This window comes from Odocoileus virginianus, chromosome 20 (assembly GCF_023699985.2).
Source record: "Odocoileus virginianus isolate 20LAN1187 ecotype Illinois chromosome 20, Ovbor_1.2, whole genome shotgun sequence".
Lineage (NCBI taxonomy): Eukaryota > Metazoa > Chordata > Mammalia > Artiodactyla > Cervidae > Odocoileus > Odocoileus virginianus.
Window position 1 is genome coordinate 56,907,058 of NC_069693.1, and position 14,202 is coordinate 56,921,259.

Genomic DNA, 14,202 nt, shown 5'->3' on the forward strand with positions numbered 1-14,202 from the left:
ACACCCTGCGTGGCTGGGTGGTTGGGGGGGGAAGTTGCGGAGTCAGGCGCCATAGACCACGCTGCTAGTCTACGGTCCCTCCTGGAGCTTTGCTTTTGGGCGCCCCTGCTGCGTCCCTGTGGGCTCCGCGCGACAGCGACATGGAGGAATTCGACTCCAAAGACATTTCCGCTGCGAAGGACGAGGACTGCGTACCGTTGGGTGAGCGACTCTTACCTGAGGCGAACGGCGGCTTGCCCCGCCCAGCGCTTCGCTTGAGGCACGCTTGGCCGATTGTGCGTTGGCCCGACGGGCGGGTTCTCGAGCGGCTCGGCGTCCTCTTCCGCCTGCACGCCCCGCGCGGCCACCTGGGCCCGGCTTGTGTGCTCGGGGATGTTTCGCGCAGCTGCTTCTCGGGGCCTGGCTTCGGCCGTCTCCTTATTCGGAGCGCGAGAACCCTACCTCGGAGTCTGACGGCGGTCTGGCATCGCGTACCCTTAGCAATCCTAAACTCTTCTGAAAGGCAGTCTTATCTCCAGACCTCCCGTCCCCAGGGAATTGCTAGTTAGCATCACGTCCCAGATACACGTCTTCACTTTCTGTCCTCAAAAGGGATCTGGTTAAAAAGTCCACAAACTGATGTTCTTTACTTCTTTGCAACCTCTATACTCATAGCTCTCCTTTCGGACCTTTTTGTTTTGTTTTTGTAAATGCTTCTAAAACAGAACCCGGCCAAAATTTGACCCACTCCTACTCTTTCGCCATCATCCTGCGCTTTCCCCGGGCTCCCCATCCCATTAGATATATCTGCCCGCCCAATTGCTCAGGATAAAAACAAAACAAAAAACCCTTGGGAGTTGTCCATATTCTCACTCTTTTGCTCCAGCCAGTCATTAGATTTGTAAATTGTTCTTACAAATAAGATTCATTTCTGATCACTCCCTCACGGTCCCGCTCTTACCGAGCTACCATTATTATTTGTGTGTGTGCGCTTAGTCGCTAAGTGGGTCTGACTCAATGGGACCCCATCATTTGTGGCCGCCTATGCTTCTCTGTCCGTAGAATTTCCCAGGCAGAAATAGGGTGATGGGTTGCTGTTACATCCTCCAAGAGGTCTTGACCCAGGGATTCAACCGGAGTCTCCAGCGTCCTCCCACGTGGCAGGCGGATTCTTTACCCACTGAGCCTCGGGGGGAGCCCATAATCACTAAGATTCACTGCACCAACATTGGTCTTTCCATATCGTCCATTGTGATCGTTTGAAAATTAGTTTTCATTTTAATCAAAGTTAACCATGAGCCTGCTTGAAAGTAGTTAGATATTTCTGAAGGGCTTATTTTGAAAATGAACCGCTTCCATCACTTCTCATTCCTGTCAGTCCTCCCAAGAAGGAACTGTTTTCTTCTTGTAAAATTTGGTGTTTCCATTGTCTGTTGACTTAACCTATTCATTTAGGTCTTTTAACATCTTGAGTCTTTCCCCTCTGCCAACACACACTTTTTCACCTTCAGACCCTTCCCACCTCCCCAGCCTGCCAATGTTCCTACCTCAGTTTGGGTTAGACTATTAATATTATTTCCTTTTTTTTTTTTGTAATGACTTTGTAAACATTGAGTGGTATATAGAGTTACTGTTTTTGCTGCACTGGTTTTCTCTGTAGTGAATAATTTTCATTTTGTTGTTGCTTAGTCATCTGTATACTTCTGATTTGATTCTGAACTCTCAAAATTGAGTTACCTCCCAACATATATAGACTTATTAATCATCCTTTTTTTTTGAAGTCCCTCTTTTTTCTGACCTCCAACTTGGCTTTTTTAAAAATCATTTTTAAACCTAAGATTTGTCATCATGACCACCTCTCTGGATGTTCCATTTATCTTCGTTTTCTCTTGGATTCCCTGTTTCTTGGGTCCCATGTCGTCGTCTTTATTGGCATGTTCCACCAAAATGAGAATAAATAATCAAATAACTTCTTGAACAAAACTGCATGAATAGAATCTTTTTTTGTTTTTGGAGACCATCACTATCTGAAAATAACCAGGGACCCTCATGCATGATTAATAGTTTGGTATGGAATTTTGTGTTCTATAATAATTTTTTAATGTGAATTTTGAAGGCTTTTGTCCCATTATTTTCTAAGTTTCCAGTGTTTTTATTAAAAAGTCTCTTGATAGTTTTTACTCACTTATGTAAAATGTTTCTGGAATGTGATAGAATCTTATCTTTGTTTCTGATATTTCGCAATGACATCCATCCTTCTATAACTTTTTAAATGTGGGGAGGGACAGTTGTCTTCATTTTTTTCAGTTATCATTTATATATTAACTCTTATACCTTATGGACTGGTACTTTGTTTTTTTTCTGTTTTTATCCTCTGTTTTCTAACTTTTTTTTTTTCTTTATGAGAATATTTCAGTATTGTAACATTCCGCTTTCTTTTGAGTTTTTTCCTCCTTCCATAAGCTGTCTGTAAATGTCTTCTCTGTGCAGCCTGGTGTTGGAGTTGGTGGCTTGGATGGCTCGGTGGGCTGCTTTTTCCACAGTGACTTTGAGGTTCTTAGAGGAGGTGTTGGGAGCAGTCACAGCACAGATGATTTGTTGCACATCAGCAACCCTTCAGCTGTTTGATATTGTAGACCAGAAACTTCCAGAAGCCACTGGGGAGCATGTGCTTTGTCTTCTTGTTGTCCTTATAGCCGGGGGTGGGCATCAAGATGTGGCCCTTGGATATTCTTAATTTCGAAAACTTCTTTGTTTGAAAACTTCTGTATAGCATCATATTCTTGTTTCATGAGTGCAGTGTCTTAATGCCCTATAGATATTAATATTGCTTTCAGGCCTCTCGCCTTCTGAGATGGCCCACACTCTGAGGGTTTCTCCCATGACCACTCTCGCTTTTGAAGATGGCTCCATTCCCTGGGGCCCCTTTCTCCTTTGGAGATGGTTGGCATTCTGTCTATGGAATGTGTTTCTCTGTCAATAAATCTACTTCATAAATGTCAAATAATAATAATGATGCTCTAAATAGTTCTACTTTTAACTTTTGTCCAGTAAAATTTACTCTTAGAGCGTTCTGTGAGTTTTTGAGAAATGCTTATTAATGTAACTACCACTAAAGTTAACAGTTCCAAGAACACCTTTACCCTTCACTATCCCAGAAGATAGATCATACTGTGTGTGTATAGAAACCATTTTATTTCCTCTTTTCCAGTAGGCATACTTTTTATTTCTTTCGAGCCCTATTTTACTTGGTACAGTTACAGTGTGTGTTGAATAGGAGTGGTGAGCATTCACATCCTTGCCTTGTTCCCAATTTTAAGGAGAAAACACGAGTGTTTTACCATTCATTATATGTTTCCTGTAGGTTTTTCATAGATGCCTTTTGTGTGTTTTAAGGACTTTACATTGCTACTTCATTACTAGCTTAATCACATAACATTGCTAGGTCCATGTTTTTATGCTCTCCATTTTACAGATGAAGAAACTGAGGCACCTAAAGTTACTCATCTAAATGGTAGCTGGGATGGACTTGAATTCCAGAAGACTTTCCTCCAGGTGGTGCAGTGGTAAAGAATCTGATACTGAGTACAAGCTTGCTCTGCTTTTCGAAGGACAGGCCAATGAATCCAAGAGATGAGGTGTTGAGGCAAGGAATACAACTTTAAAAGTCAACATTCTTAATTTGTCAAAGTAACCATCTTGTTGGGGTCTGGATGCCAAGTTTTATAAAATCAGAGAGAGACGCAATGAGGAACTAAACCCAAAGGATGGAATAGGGAGAGGCAGTGAGGAAGTAAAGTAAAAAGGGTCTTCAGTCTTGAAAAACATCTCTGGGAAGGGCCAGCGTTTGGAAGGGGTGTATTCATCTCTTCTTTTTAAGCTATTCACAGGTGAGTGGGGTCAGATTGTCTCTATGAGCCAAACAAAAACTTTTTAGTTTAATAGTTAGGCAGAGGGGCAGGCAGGGTCCTGTGCAAGTGTTAGTCGCTCAGTCACTGCTCAGTCACGTCCAGCTCTAGGGTCCTCTGAGGTAGGCTGTTGCAGTATGATTGTAATAACAAAAAGAACGAAAAGGAAGTCAAAGAAAGTTTCCAAGATCAAGGAGTTAAAATTGGCTTCTTCTCTGCAACAGTTCCCCACTGTCAGAGTCCATTCCATAGCCTGGTGGAAAGAAAGGGTGACGAGCATTCTGCTTGTCAGTGGATCTTGCTGGGGGTGTCCACCTTTGGTGCCAGTGTTCCAAATGTTGAGATTTATTGTCTTTTTGTTCCTCTTTGGAAAGTGTCTGCTTTAGACTTGTTGACTTAGAGATACTGAACTTCAGATCCAAGAGATGGTATCTCAGGTTAAGAAATACAGCACTTTTTTTTTTTTTTCCCCTCTCCCTCTTCCTCCAGCACTTTTCTGTGTATGGGGAGATGCAAGAGTCAGGGCTCATTAAAATTATTTCCTTGGTAGGTCCATCACCTCTCTAGGAGCCTGTAGTCCTGTATTCCCAGTTACCTCAGGGTTCACCAAAAGGAGTCTTTGCAGTCTGATGCCTGCTAGGTTTTAGGTATTCCTCTTCCTCAGGGCTCATTTACTCACATTGAAGGGCTGCAATTGCTGATTTCATTTCTCAGGTCTTCCCCTCTTAATCAGGAATTTGACCAATATTTGAGAGACTTTCCATGAACAGCTTTTGTCCCACGACACTGGGAAGCTCATCCCAGTTTAGAAAAAATTCTTGATGTGCCCCTCCAGGTGTTAAGTTTTGGACCAGGCTCCATGAATAATTAAAATTTGTCTGGATTCTGTCCGACTATAATCCAGGAGACATTTTCCCCTGTTGCTTCTTATCATACCTAGAATTATGCTATTACAATTATTTTATGTTTATAAATGTGATTTTCTCAAAATGTTTAGCCATAGAAGTTTTGTTTGAGGCCTTATTACACACTGATTATGACAAGAGACAGCGTTCTTATAAATTATATAGGACATAAGTAATACAGCTATTGACATTGACATTGACATAGTGCAGCAGGGAGACACAGCACATTTGAAAACAAAGAACAAATTTAAACAATGATTAGTGTAACTAATTGTAATCCAGTTGCAGTAATCAAACGACTAAAGAAGCCGTAACTGATTCAGTGAGCTCTTTGCAGTTTCATTGTACTGACCATGCATGCTTATATATGGATTAATCTTTGAGACAAGCATATGGTACTGGTAGGATCAACCAGGTAGAGGGAAAAAAGATAAATGTTTCAATTCTGCGAGAGTTGGGAAATAAAGAAGGCTGAATGAGTGCTAAAGAATTGGTGCTTTCTAACTGTGGTGCTGGAGAAGACTCTTTTTGAGAGTCCCTTGGACTGCAAGGAGGTCAAATCAGTCAATCCTAAAGGAAATCAACCCTGAATACTCATTGAAAGTACTGATGCTGAAGCTGAACCCCCAATACTTTGGCCACCTGGTGCAATCAGCTGACTCATTGGAAAAGACCCTGATGCTGGGAAGATTGAGGAAGGAGAAGAGGGTGACAGGGTGAGATGGTTGGATGACATCATCAATTCAGTGGATATGAACTTGGGCACACTCGAGAGATGATGAAAGACAGGGAGGCCTGCGGCGCTGCAGTCCGTGGAGCCGCGGAGCGTTGGACAGGACCTGGCGACGGGACAGCTAGAGCGATGCTGCGTCTCTTCCCTTCCAGTGAGCAGAGCTAGGAGACGCTGACCTTACAGAGGCAGTTTTACCTTTGTTTTCACTTGATTTCATAGTGTTATAGTTGTGTGTTATTTCTCATATGCTGAAGATCTATATTCCTAATATGAGTAGCAAAACAAATTCCTTGCTTTTACCTGTAATATAAAAGAAATACTTTCAAAATACCAACACTGATGTTACTGATAGGAATAGAACATTTTTTGGTGTCTAGAATGCATTTTGCTGCAGTCAAAATACTGTAAAGTCCGTGGAGATGTTAGTCTCCAAAGTCCTTTCTTAGTGTGTGGTGTTATCATTTTGGTTATGTTTGTTTATTTAAACTTCCCTTAATGGATTTTCTGAATTCTGCAGAGATAAACACAGAGAACTTTTGTTTCTGTCCCTGCCTCTCCCATTGTTCTGCTGTGTTCTGTTGACCCTGATTGATAGTGATTTTCCTTAGTTTTCTGTTTTTCCTTGTAGTTTTGCCTTTTTATACTCTATTTGTGTTCAGTTCAGTCGGTCTGACTCTTTTCCCATGGACTGCAGCACGCCAAGCCTCCCCTGTTCATCACCAGCTCCCAGAGTTTTCCTCAAACTCAAGTCCATTGAGTTGGTGATGCCATCCAACCATCTCATCCTCTGTCATCCCCTTCTCCTCTCGCCTTCAGTCTTTCCCAGCATCAGGGTCTTTTCAAATGAGTCAGTTCTTTGCATCAGGTGGCCAAAGTATTGGAATTTCAGCTTCAGCATCAGTTCTTCCAGTGAATATTCAGGACTGATCTTTAGGATGGACTGGTTGGCTCTCCTTGCAGTCCAAGGGACTCTGAAGAGTCTTCTCCAACACCACAGTTCAAAAGCATCAATTCTTCTGCACTCAGTTTTCTTTATAGTCCAGCTGTCACATCCATACATGACTACTGGAAAAACCCTAGCCTTGACTAGACGGACCTTTGTTGGCAAAGTAATGTCTCTGCTTTTTAATACACTGTCTAGTTTGGTCATAACTTTTCTTCCACAGAGTAAGTGTCTTAATTTCATGGCTGCAGTCACCATCTGCGGTGATTTTGGAACCCCCAGAAATAAAGCCTGCCGCTATTTCCCCATCTGTTTACCATGAAGTGATGGGACCGGATGCCATGATATTTGTTTTCTGAATGTTGAGCTTTAAGCCAACTTTTTCACTCTCCTTTTTCACGTTCATCAAGAGGCTCTTTAATTCTTCTTCCCTTTCTACCATAAGGGTGATGTCATCTGCATACCTGAGGTTATTGATATTTCTCCCAACAGTCTTGATTCCAGCTTGTGCTTCATCCAGCCCAGCGTTTCTCATGATGTACTCTGCATATAAGTTAAATAATCAGGGTGACAGTATACAGCCTTGATGTACTCCTTTTCCTATTTGGAACCAGTCTGTTGTTCCATGTCCAAAACAGCCGGGTACCCACTGCTGTGGGTTTGTCTTTTACAAGTCTTTTTGCTGTAGTCATTTTGCTCAGGTTTTAGGAGGAAGCAAAATTAAATTTGTGTATTCAGACTACGTGAAACGCTTTAACTTAATCATTTGCTGTGTAGGATACCAACCTTGCTTTAGTTTTAGAACACTATTGACTAGTCTGTTGACCTCAAATGCTAATTTCACAGATTTTCCTATGGCTGGCTCATTCTCATCATCTTTGTTTGTTTTCCCTAAACTGCTGTCATGTTGGTAGTTTTTAAGAGTTTTCTAATTTTTTCTTTATTAAAAAAATTTTTTTAGTCATCCTTTTTTTGTGGATGCCTCTGAGGAGATTAATTACATAGGGTGTCCCCCCCCCCCCTTATTTTGTTTCCTCTGATTTCCTTTCTGTTTGTTTTCAGTCTTGCCTTTGATATTAAAGGCTTTTCTCGAGTGTTTCGTGGTCCTAGTTCATCATGAGTTAAACATTTAAAAACTAAATGGATCTGGAGAAATATTTAAAAAATCACTCTTTGTAATGGTCTCAAACCAAATGTCCATCAATGCAGGAATGGATAATTGTGGTATAGTCATACAATGAAATAGTATATTTAGAGATGACAATGAATGAGCTGCAGCTCCATGTAAGGAAGGGTGACTTAGAATGTTGAGTGGAAGAAGCTGGAGGCAAGAGTACATATTGTAGGCTTTTTGCTTAAGACTCAAAAACGTATGAAACTAATCCTTGATGTTAGACTTCAGAATAGTGGTTCCTTGTGGGAAGTGGGTGGTGGCTAGTGATTGCAGCAGGGCCCAAGTAGCTTCTGCAGTGCTGGTCGTGTTCTGTTTCTTCAGCTGGATCTAGTTATACAAGTGTGTTCACTTTGCATAATTTCGTTGATCTCTACATTATACTGTGTGTGTTTTGGTATATTGTATTTTCTGTAAAAGCTTAAGTGAAGTAAGAACAAAATCTGGTGGTCTGGTAGAATCTGATTGTATACCAGGATCTGTTGATTGTTACCCACAGAATGTGGTCAGACTGGGCATCCAAGCAATACTTTTGTTGGGAACCTTGAATGTCAGTGTTTGAAGATGGGAGAAACAATACTTTTGTTGGGAACCCCAAATGTCAGTGTCTGAAGATGTGTTTCTTTCTGTTATGTCTAACTTGAAGTCTTTAAGGCTTTTTCTAAACCTCTTTTATTGATAGAAAAGATATCTTTTGGTTAGTTTGAAAGATGTCCAAGACCAGGTGGAAGCATCAGTTTCTTTTTGAGAAGTACAGTAGTAGATTTGGAATTTCTGTTTATTCATTCAGCATATACTGCTAAAGACTTGTACAACTGTATCCTCATAGTGTGTGGAGCATAGCAGGAATTGCAAACATTAAGTATAAATGGAGTGAGTTAAGGAGAAAAATATGGACTGTCTTGGAGGCCTAGAATAGGGGAATGTAGCCTAGTCTTCAGAAACAAGGAGGACAGCCCTCAGAAAATGATATTTTATTCTGATGAAGAACAAAGGAAAGTACTAGACTTTTTTTTTCCTTAAAGAAAATACGTCATCTCAATGTGAAAAACCTTTATTCCTGTCTGTCTGACCACGCTGTTATGTGATTTCAGGTGGAGAGTGTCATGAAGATGATATAAATGAATTAGTGAAGGGAGATGAAGTGGATGGCGAAGAGGAGACACAGAAAACCAAAGGGACAAAAAGAAAGGCTGAGAGCATTCTGGCCAGGTGATACTGCCCTCAAGGCCCTGAAGTCAGGGGCTGTTGTCACAACCATTGAGATTGATGGGGTTGATCTGATGATATATTTCTTGCTGCCAGTGTTTCTAACCTTTTTCTCATTGAGGAGAACATTTTATGGTATTTTGGAATTACATTCTTATTCTCTGGAAAGCTTTAAAAATTTTTGAGCTTTAATTTTTTAAAAAAATAAGATGTGTAATTAATAAGTGCACCTACTTAAAATGAAATTTCAATTAAAAATTTTTTTATTTGGTTACACTGCTTGTGTGTGTCTTTGTACACATGTCCATTTGTAAATCAAGTCTGTCTTTTATTCTCTAACTGATGTTTCTCTCCTCCTGGGCATTGAAACAAAAAGTAGATTGTAAAAAAAAGATTTTGAATATTACATGATTCCCTTGGAGCCGAATAGTCATAAGCAATTACTCTTTTAAATCTTGAGCCCAGTGCTTTTGTCCTTGAGTTTTTCGGTATTCCATCTTTCCTGTCTTCAGACAGACAGAGGATCCAAGTCTTCCCCATCCCTCACTCCCTCAGAACTCTAGGCAGAAGCAGTGCGTATAAATCTAAGGTTCTCTTCAGTCTCTGTTCTCCAAATGAAATGACTTTTAAAAAGTCACAAATAGCTGACATTTGTTTGTTCTTAGATCTCTCTTTTTGAACCAATTGATTTTGTGAGGCGATTTTGGGCGTTTTCTTATTAAAAATAGCTGATCCTAACTTAGGACAGTATATTTGATTCTAAGTGTTTTGGGAAAATGCTTACAGTAGGAATCCAGTTCTTTTTTTTTTTTAAATCTCAGCTTTTGTCTCTCACTCACTGTATCATGTGTGTTAATCACCAGTCCCCAATTTAAGAGTTTTCTTAGGTTTGCAACATTATGTTTGGAATTCAGGAAGGGAAAACAAATTATTTTGCCTGTTTGTCTTCTCTTCTTCTTTGTGACTGTTGGTGATTAGGAAGAGAAAACAAGGTCGCCTCTCACTAGACCAAGAGGAGGAGGAGGAGGAGGAGGATGCCAACAGGGAATCTGGAAGAAATATTAGTGAGAAGGAAGATGCAGCTGCAGAGCAGGAAAAAGGGATTGAGTCAGAGGATGCCAGGGAGAAGGAGGATGAAGTATTGGCCAGCTCCGTCAGTGATGTAGAACCAAAATCAGAAGTGCCTCCGAGTACACAAACTAAAGTAAGTTTATAGGTGAATGGGATGAATGCTTCCTCAGAAATGCCAGAAGTTCCCCAGGTAGATTTTTGCAATTTACAAACTGAGGTTTGACGCTTCAGCAGAAATCAAGCTAGCTGCCTTCTAATAGTAACTCTACTAAGTGAAAAGCAAAGCATTCCCTGTGAGGGAAAATCAATTTTCAGTGAGTACTTAGAGATGAAACCCATGTTAAGACTAGCTGGAAACAGTATATTTGGGTGGATCTTTCAGTTTTCATCCTAATGTGAAACTTATTACACTTCCTTTTTCATAGACAGGAGAGGAGACTGAAGAGACAAGCTCAAGTAATTTGGTCAAAGCAGAAGACCTAGAGAAACCTAAAAGAACAGAAGAAGTTAAAGTCACCAAATCACCTCTTGCTGGTGAAGAAGTCAGGTAACATGACAGTCACAAGCTTCAAAACTAGTTCTTTTAAAAAGCATCTCTCTTTTTTAGTATATAATGTTTATTATTAATTTATATATTCATTGGCTACCCTGGGTCTCCCTGCTGCACTCGGGCTTTCTCTGTTGGGGTGAGCAGGGGCTCCTCTCGTGTGGTGTGGGGGCTTCTCTGAGGCCGAGCTCTGGCTCTAGAGCGCAGTCTTAGTAGTTGTGGCGCAGGGGCTTAGCTGCTCCGCAGCATGTGGTATCTTCCTAGATCAGGGTTCAAACCGATATCCCCTGCATTGCGCAGAGGATTCTTAACCACTGGACCACCTAAAAAGAAACATCTTTCTTAGTGGTGTTAGATACCTGTTGTTGTTCCAGCCTTTCTTAATGTTTTGGAAGTACACTTGAACTCAAGGAAAACGGTGCTTCAGTCTTTACAACCCTATGGACTGTAGCCCGCCAGGCTCCTCTGTCCATGGGATTCTCCAGGCAAGAATGCTGGAGTGGGCTGCCATGTCCTCCTCCAGGGGATCTTCCTGACTCAGGGATCGAGCTCAAGTCACTTACGTTTCCCACGTTGGCAGGGCCAGTTCTTTACTGCTGGCTCCACCTTGGAAGCCCCAAGGAAAATAGTGGCTCCTTTAATTATCAGAGTACATGAGAATGGTCCTTTCACATATGGTAATAGTTTGGGGGTAGTATGAGGTGGTTGACTGAATGGAAACAAGAAAATGTAAAAGTTAAGCATTAAATACTTAATTATTGCAGTGCATTGTGACTTTGGTTTTTTCTCCTTTTATAACTTCCTTTAACTTTGAAGTATAAGCCCCAATAAAACCTCTGAAGTCAGGTCACAAATAAAAGTACTAGGAGAAAAGTGGTTCTTACACTATTTTCTCATCTCAATGTTGTTTTTTCTGTTGATTGATAGGTTTTTTTTTACTAGTTTAGAAAAACAGTAAATCTTAATACTCTTGGTTGTTGTGGATGAGAGCTACATGCCTAGAGTTTCCTCCTTTTCATTTATTTAAAATTATAATATGAAAATAAATCTGTAAGATAGGGCTAGAAGAGAACAGATGAAGTTCCTGCAAGCTTGATGGGATTGCAAGAGTTGGACACTACTTAGCAACTAAACAGCAACTCCTTTCCCAATTTTGAACCCATCTGTTGTTCTATGTCCATCCGATTCTAACTATTTCTTCTTGACCCACATGCAGGTTTCTTACACAGCAGGGAAGGCTGTCTGGCACGACATCAGAAGGTGAGCCCCGCAGGTCCGAAGGTGTTCAACATGCTACTGGCGAAGAGCAGAGGGCCGATACTAATACCTCCAGTAAGAATGAAGCGTCTGGGCCAAAGTGGAAAGGACACTCAGCTGTTGATGTGTCTGGTGATGAAAGTAAACTCCGATGCTGTAAAGAAGAATATTGCATAGGAACCTGGAATGTTAGATCTATGAATCCAGGTAAATTGGATGTGGTGAAGCAGGAGATGGAAAGAATAAACATTGACATCTTAGGAATCAGTGAACTAAAATGGACAGGAATGGGCGAATTGAATTCAGATGACCATTATATCTATTACTGTGGGCAACAGTCTCTTAGAAGAAATGGAGTAGCCCTTATAGTCAACAAAAGAGTCCGAAATGCAATAATTGGGTGCAATCTGAAAAACGACAGGATGATTTCAGTTCGTTTCCAAGGCAAGCCATTCAACCTCACAGTAATCCAAGTCTATGCCCCAACTCCTTATGCTGAAGAAGGTGAAGTTTACCGGTTCTATGAAGACCTACAACACCTTCTGGAAATAACACCAAAAATAGATGTCCTTTTCATCATAGGGGATTGGAATGCAAAAGTGGGAAGTCAAGAGATACCTGGAATAACAGGCAGGTTTGGCCTTGGAATGCAAAATGAAGCAGGGCGAAGGCTAATAGAATTCTGTCACCACAACAGGCTGGTCATAACAAACACCCTTTTCCAACAACCTAGTAGACGTCTCTACACATGGACATCGCCAGATGGTCGATACCGAGATCAGATTGATTATATTATTTGTCGCCAAAGATGGAGAAGCTCTGTACAGTCAGCAAAAACAAGACCTGGAGCTGACTGTGGCTCAGATCATAAGCTCCTTATTGCAAAGTTCAGGCTTAAGTTGAAGATAATACCAAAAACCACTCGGCCATTCAGGTATGACCTAAATCAAATACCTTATGATTATACAGTGGAGGTGACATATAGATTCATGAGATGAAGAGAATAGATAGAGGGGCACAAAAATTAAGCCTGATACAGAGTAGAACCAGATTTTTGGTGGTCTTCAGTGTGAGGTTCAACAGTTTGTATTTTAGGCTCTGAGTAATACTGATCCATCTCAAGAACTTGGGGAGGGGAGTAACAATGTTTTTTTATTTCTTTGTTTGAAATCATCCTTTGAGGATGAAGCAGTGGTAGCCAGTGAAGGTACTTTTTAAAAATTATTTTTATTTTATTTTTGGTTGCCCTGGGTCTTCATTGCTATTCATTGTCTTTGATCTTAGCAGAGAGAGGGACTGTTCTCTAGAAGTGTTCGAGTGAACTTTAATCATGAAGTTCAGCAGCTAGAATTTGCAGAAATCCCAGTGGTTTTTTCCTGTTACTATGCCCTTTTTTAGATTTTGTTTCTTTTTATTCTCTTGTAAACTTGGTGTTTCCTTCCTTTGTGCAGAGTGACTAATGAAGAGGATGCCACAAATGAAGATGCAAAATCTGTCTTAAAGCAGAATGAGAAAGAAAAACCTGAGGCTAACGTCCCCTCAACTGTGTCCTCAGTTCCTGGTGGGTCAGGGTGAGTATTCTAGTCTCAGGCCCAGGCATACCTGAGATGTTGGAGAAGATGTCTTGAGTACAGTGAAGCCCTTTACCTGTACCTGTCAATACTCTTTTTTTTTTTTTTTCCATCTCCCAAGCTCTTTATTAGAAAAATACTGGAGAATGTCCTCTTCCCAAAAAGTGCTTTTTGAAACAAATACATACATGGGGTCTAGGAATCAGAAGATCCAACACTGGACAGGAATCCTGAAGGCATCCTGAGGGTTACAGCAGTGGAGACCTAGGCCAAGGGAACACTGAACCCACAATGTTAGAGAAGAATCCAGGAGTCTGCTAGAAGCCACTCTTAGCAAAACACCAAAGTACTAGAAAATTTTGAAGAGATTTATATAATGAAGGAAGTGGTTAGATTTGTACTGTTAAGTACATAGAGGTGAGTGACTTGCCTGGTGGCTCAGATGGTAAAGAATTTGCCTGCAATGCTGGAGGCCCAGGTTCGATCCCTGGGTTTGAGAACACGTCCAAGAGAAGGGATGGCTACCCACTCCAGTATTCTTGCCTGGAGAATTCCATGAATAGACCATGAAATCACAAAGAATTGGACACACCTGAGCAACTTAACAACCACTATAAAACAACAGCCAATATAAAAACACCAGAAAATCGTTTCCCCATAGGGAAAACAATGCACTGGAAAGACATATGGTTTACCTATGAATAGATTTCATATTTAGTTGCTAAGTGGTGTCCACCTCTTTGTGACCTCATGGATTGTAGCCTGCTAGGCTCCTCAGTCCATGGAGTTTCCAAGGAAGAATACTGGAGTGGGTTGCCATTTCCTTCTCCAGGAGACTCCTTCCCTGAGAGAAGGAATTCTGCTGCTGTTCTGCCTTTCTTGAAATACTTGCCAATAGGGAGGTGCAG

At 41.1% G+C, this 14,202-nt stretch overlaps 1 protein-coding gene across 4 annotated transcripts in view; it reads left to right on the forward strand.

The window, feature by feature from the left end:
* The first annotated feature begins 10 nt into the window (after positions 1 to 10).
* LOC110131407 (craniofacial development protein 2) overlaps positions 11 to 14,202 on the forward strand; it is a 33,186-nt gene continuing 18,994 nt past the window's right edge. For 3 of the 4 annotated variants that reach the window (XM_020884007.2, XM_020884005.2, XM_070451533.1), the window contains exons 1-6: positions 11 to 201; positions 8,734 to 8,851; positions 9,827 to 10,052; positions 10,345 to 10,466; positions 11,683 to 12,657; positions 13,175 to 13,294. In XM_020884007.2, coding sequence (XP_020739666.2) covers positions 141 to 201; positions 8,734 to 8,851; positions 9,827 to 10,052; positions 10,345 to 10,466; positions 11,683 to 12,657; positions 13,175 to 13,294 — 1,622 coding nt within the window. In that variant the 5' untranslated portion in view covers positions 11 to 140. The remainder of the gene's footprint in view (positions 202 to 8,733; positions 8,852 to 9,826; positions 10,053 to 10,344; positions 10,467 to 11,682; positions 12,658 to 13,174; positions 13,295 to 14,202) is intronic. The other variant, XM_020884004.2, reaches the window with a different exon arrangement.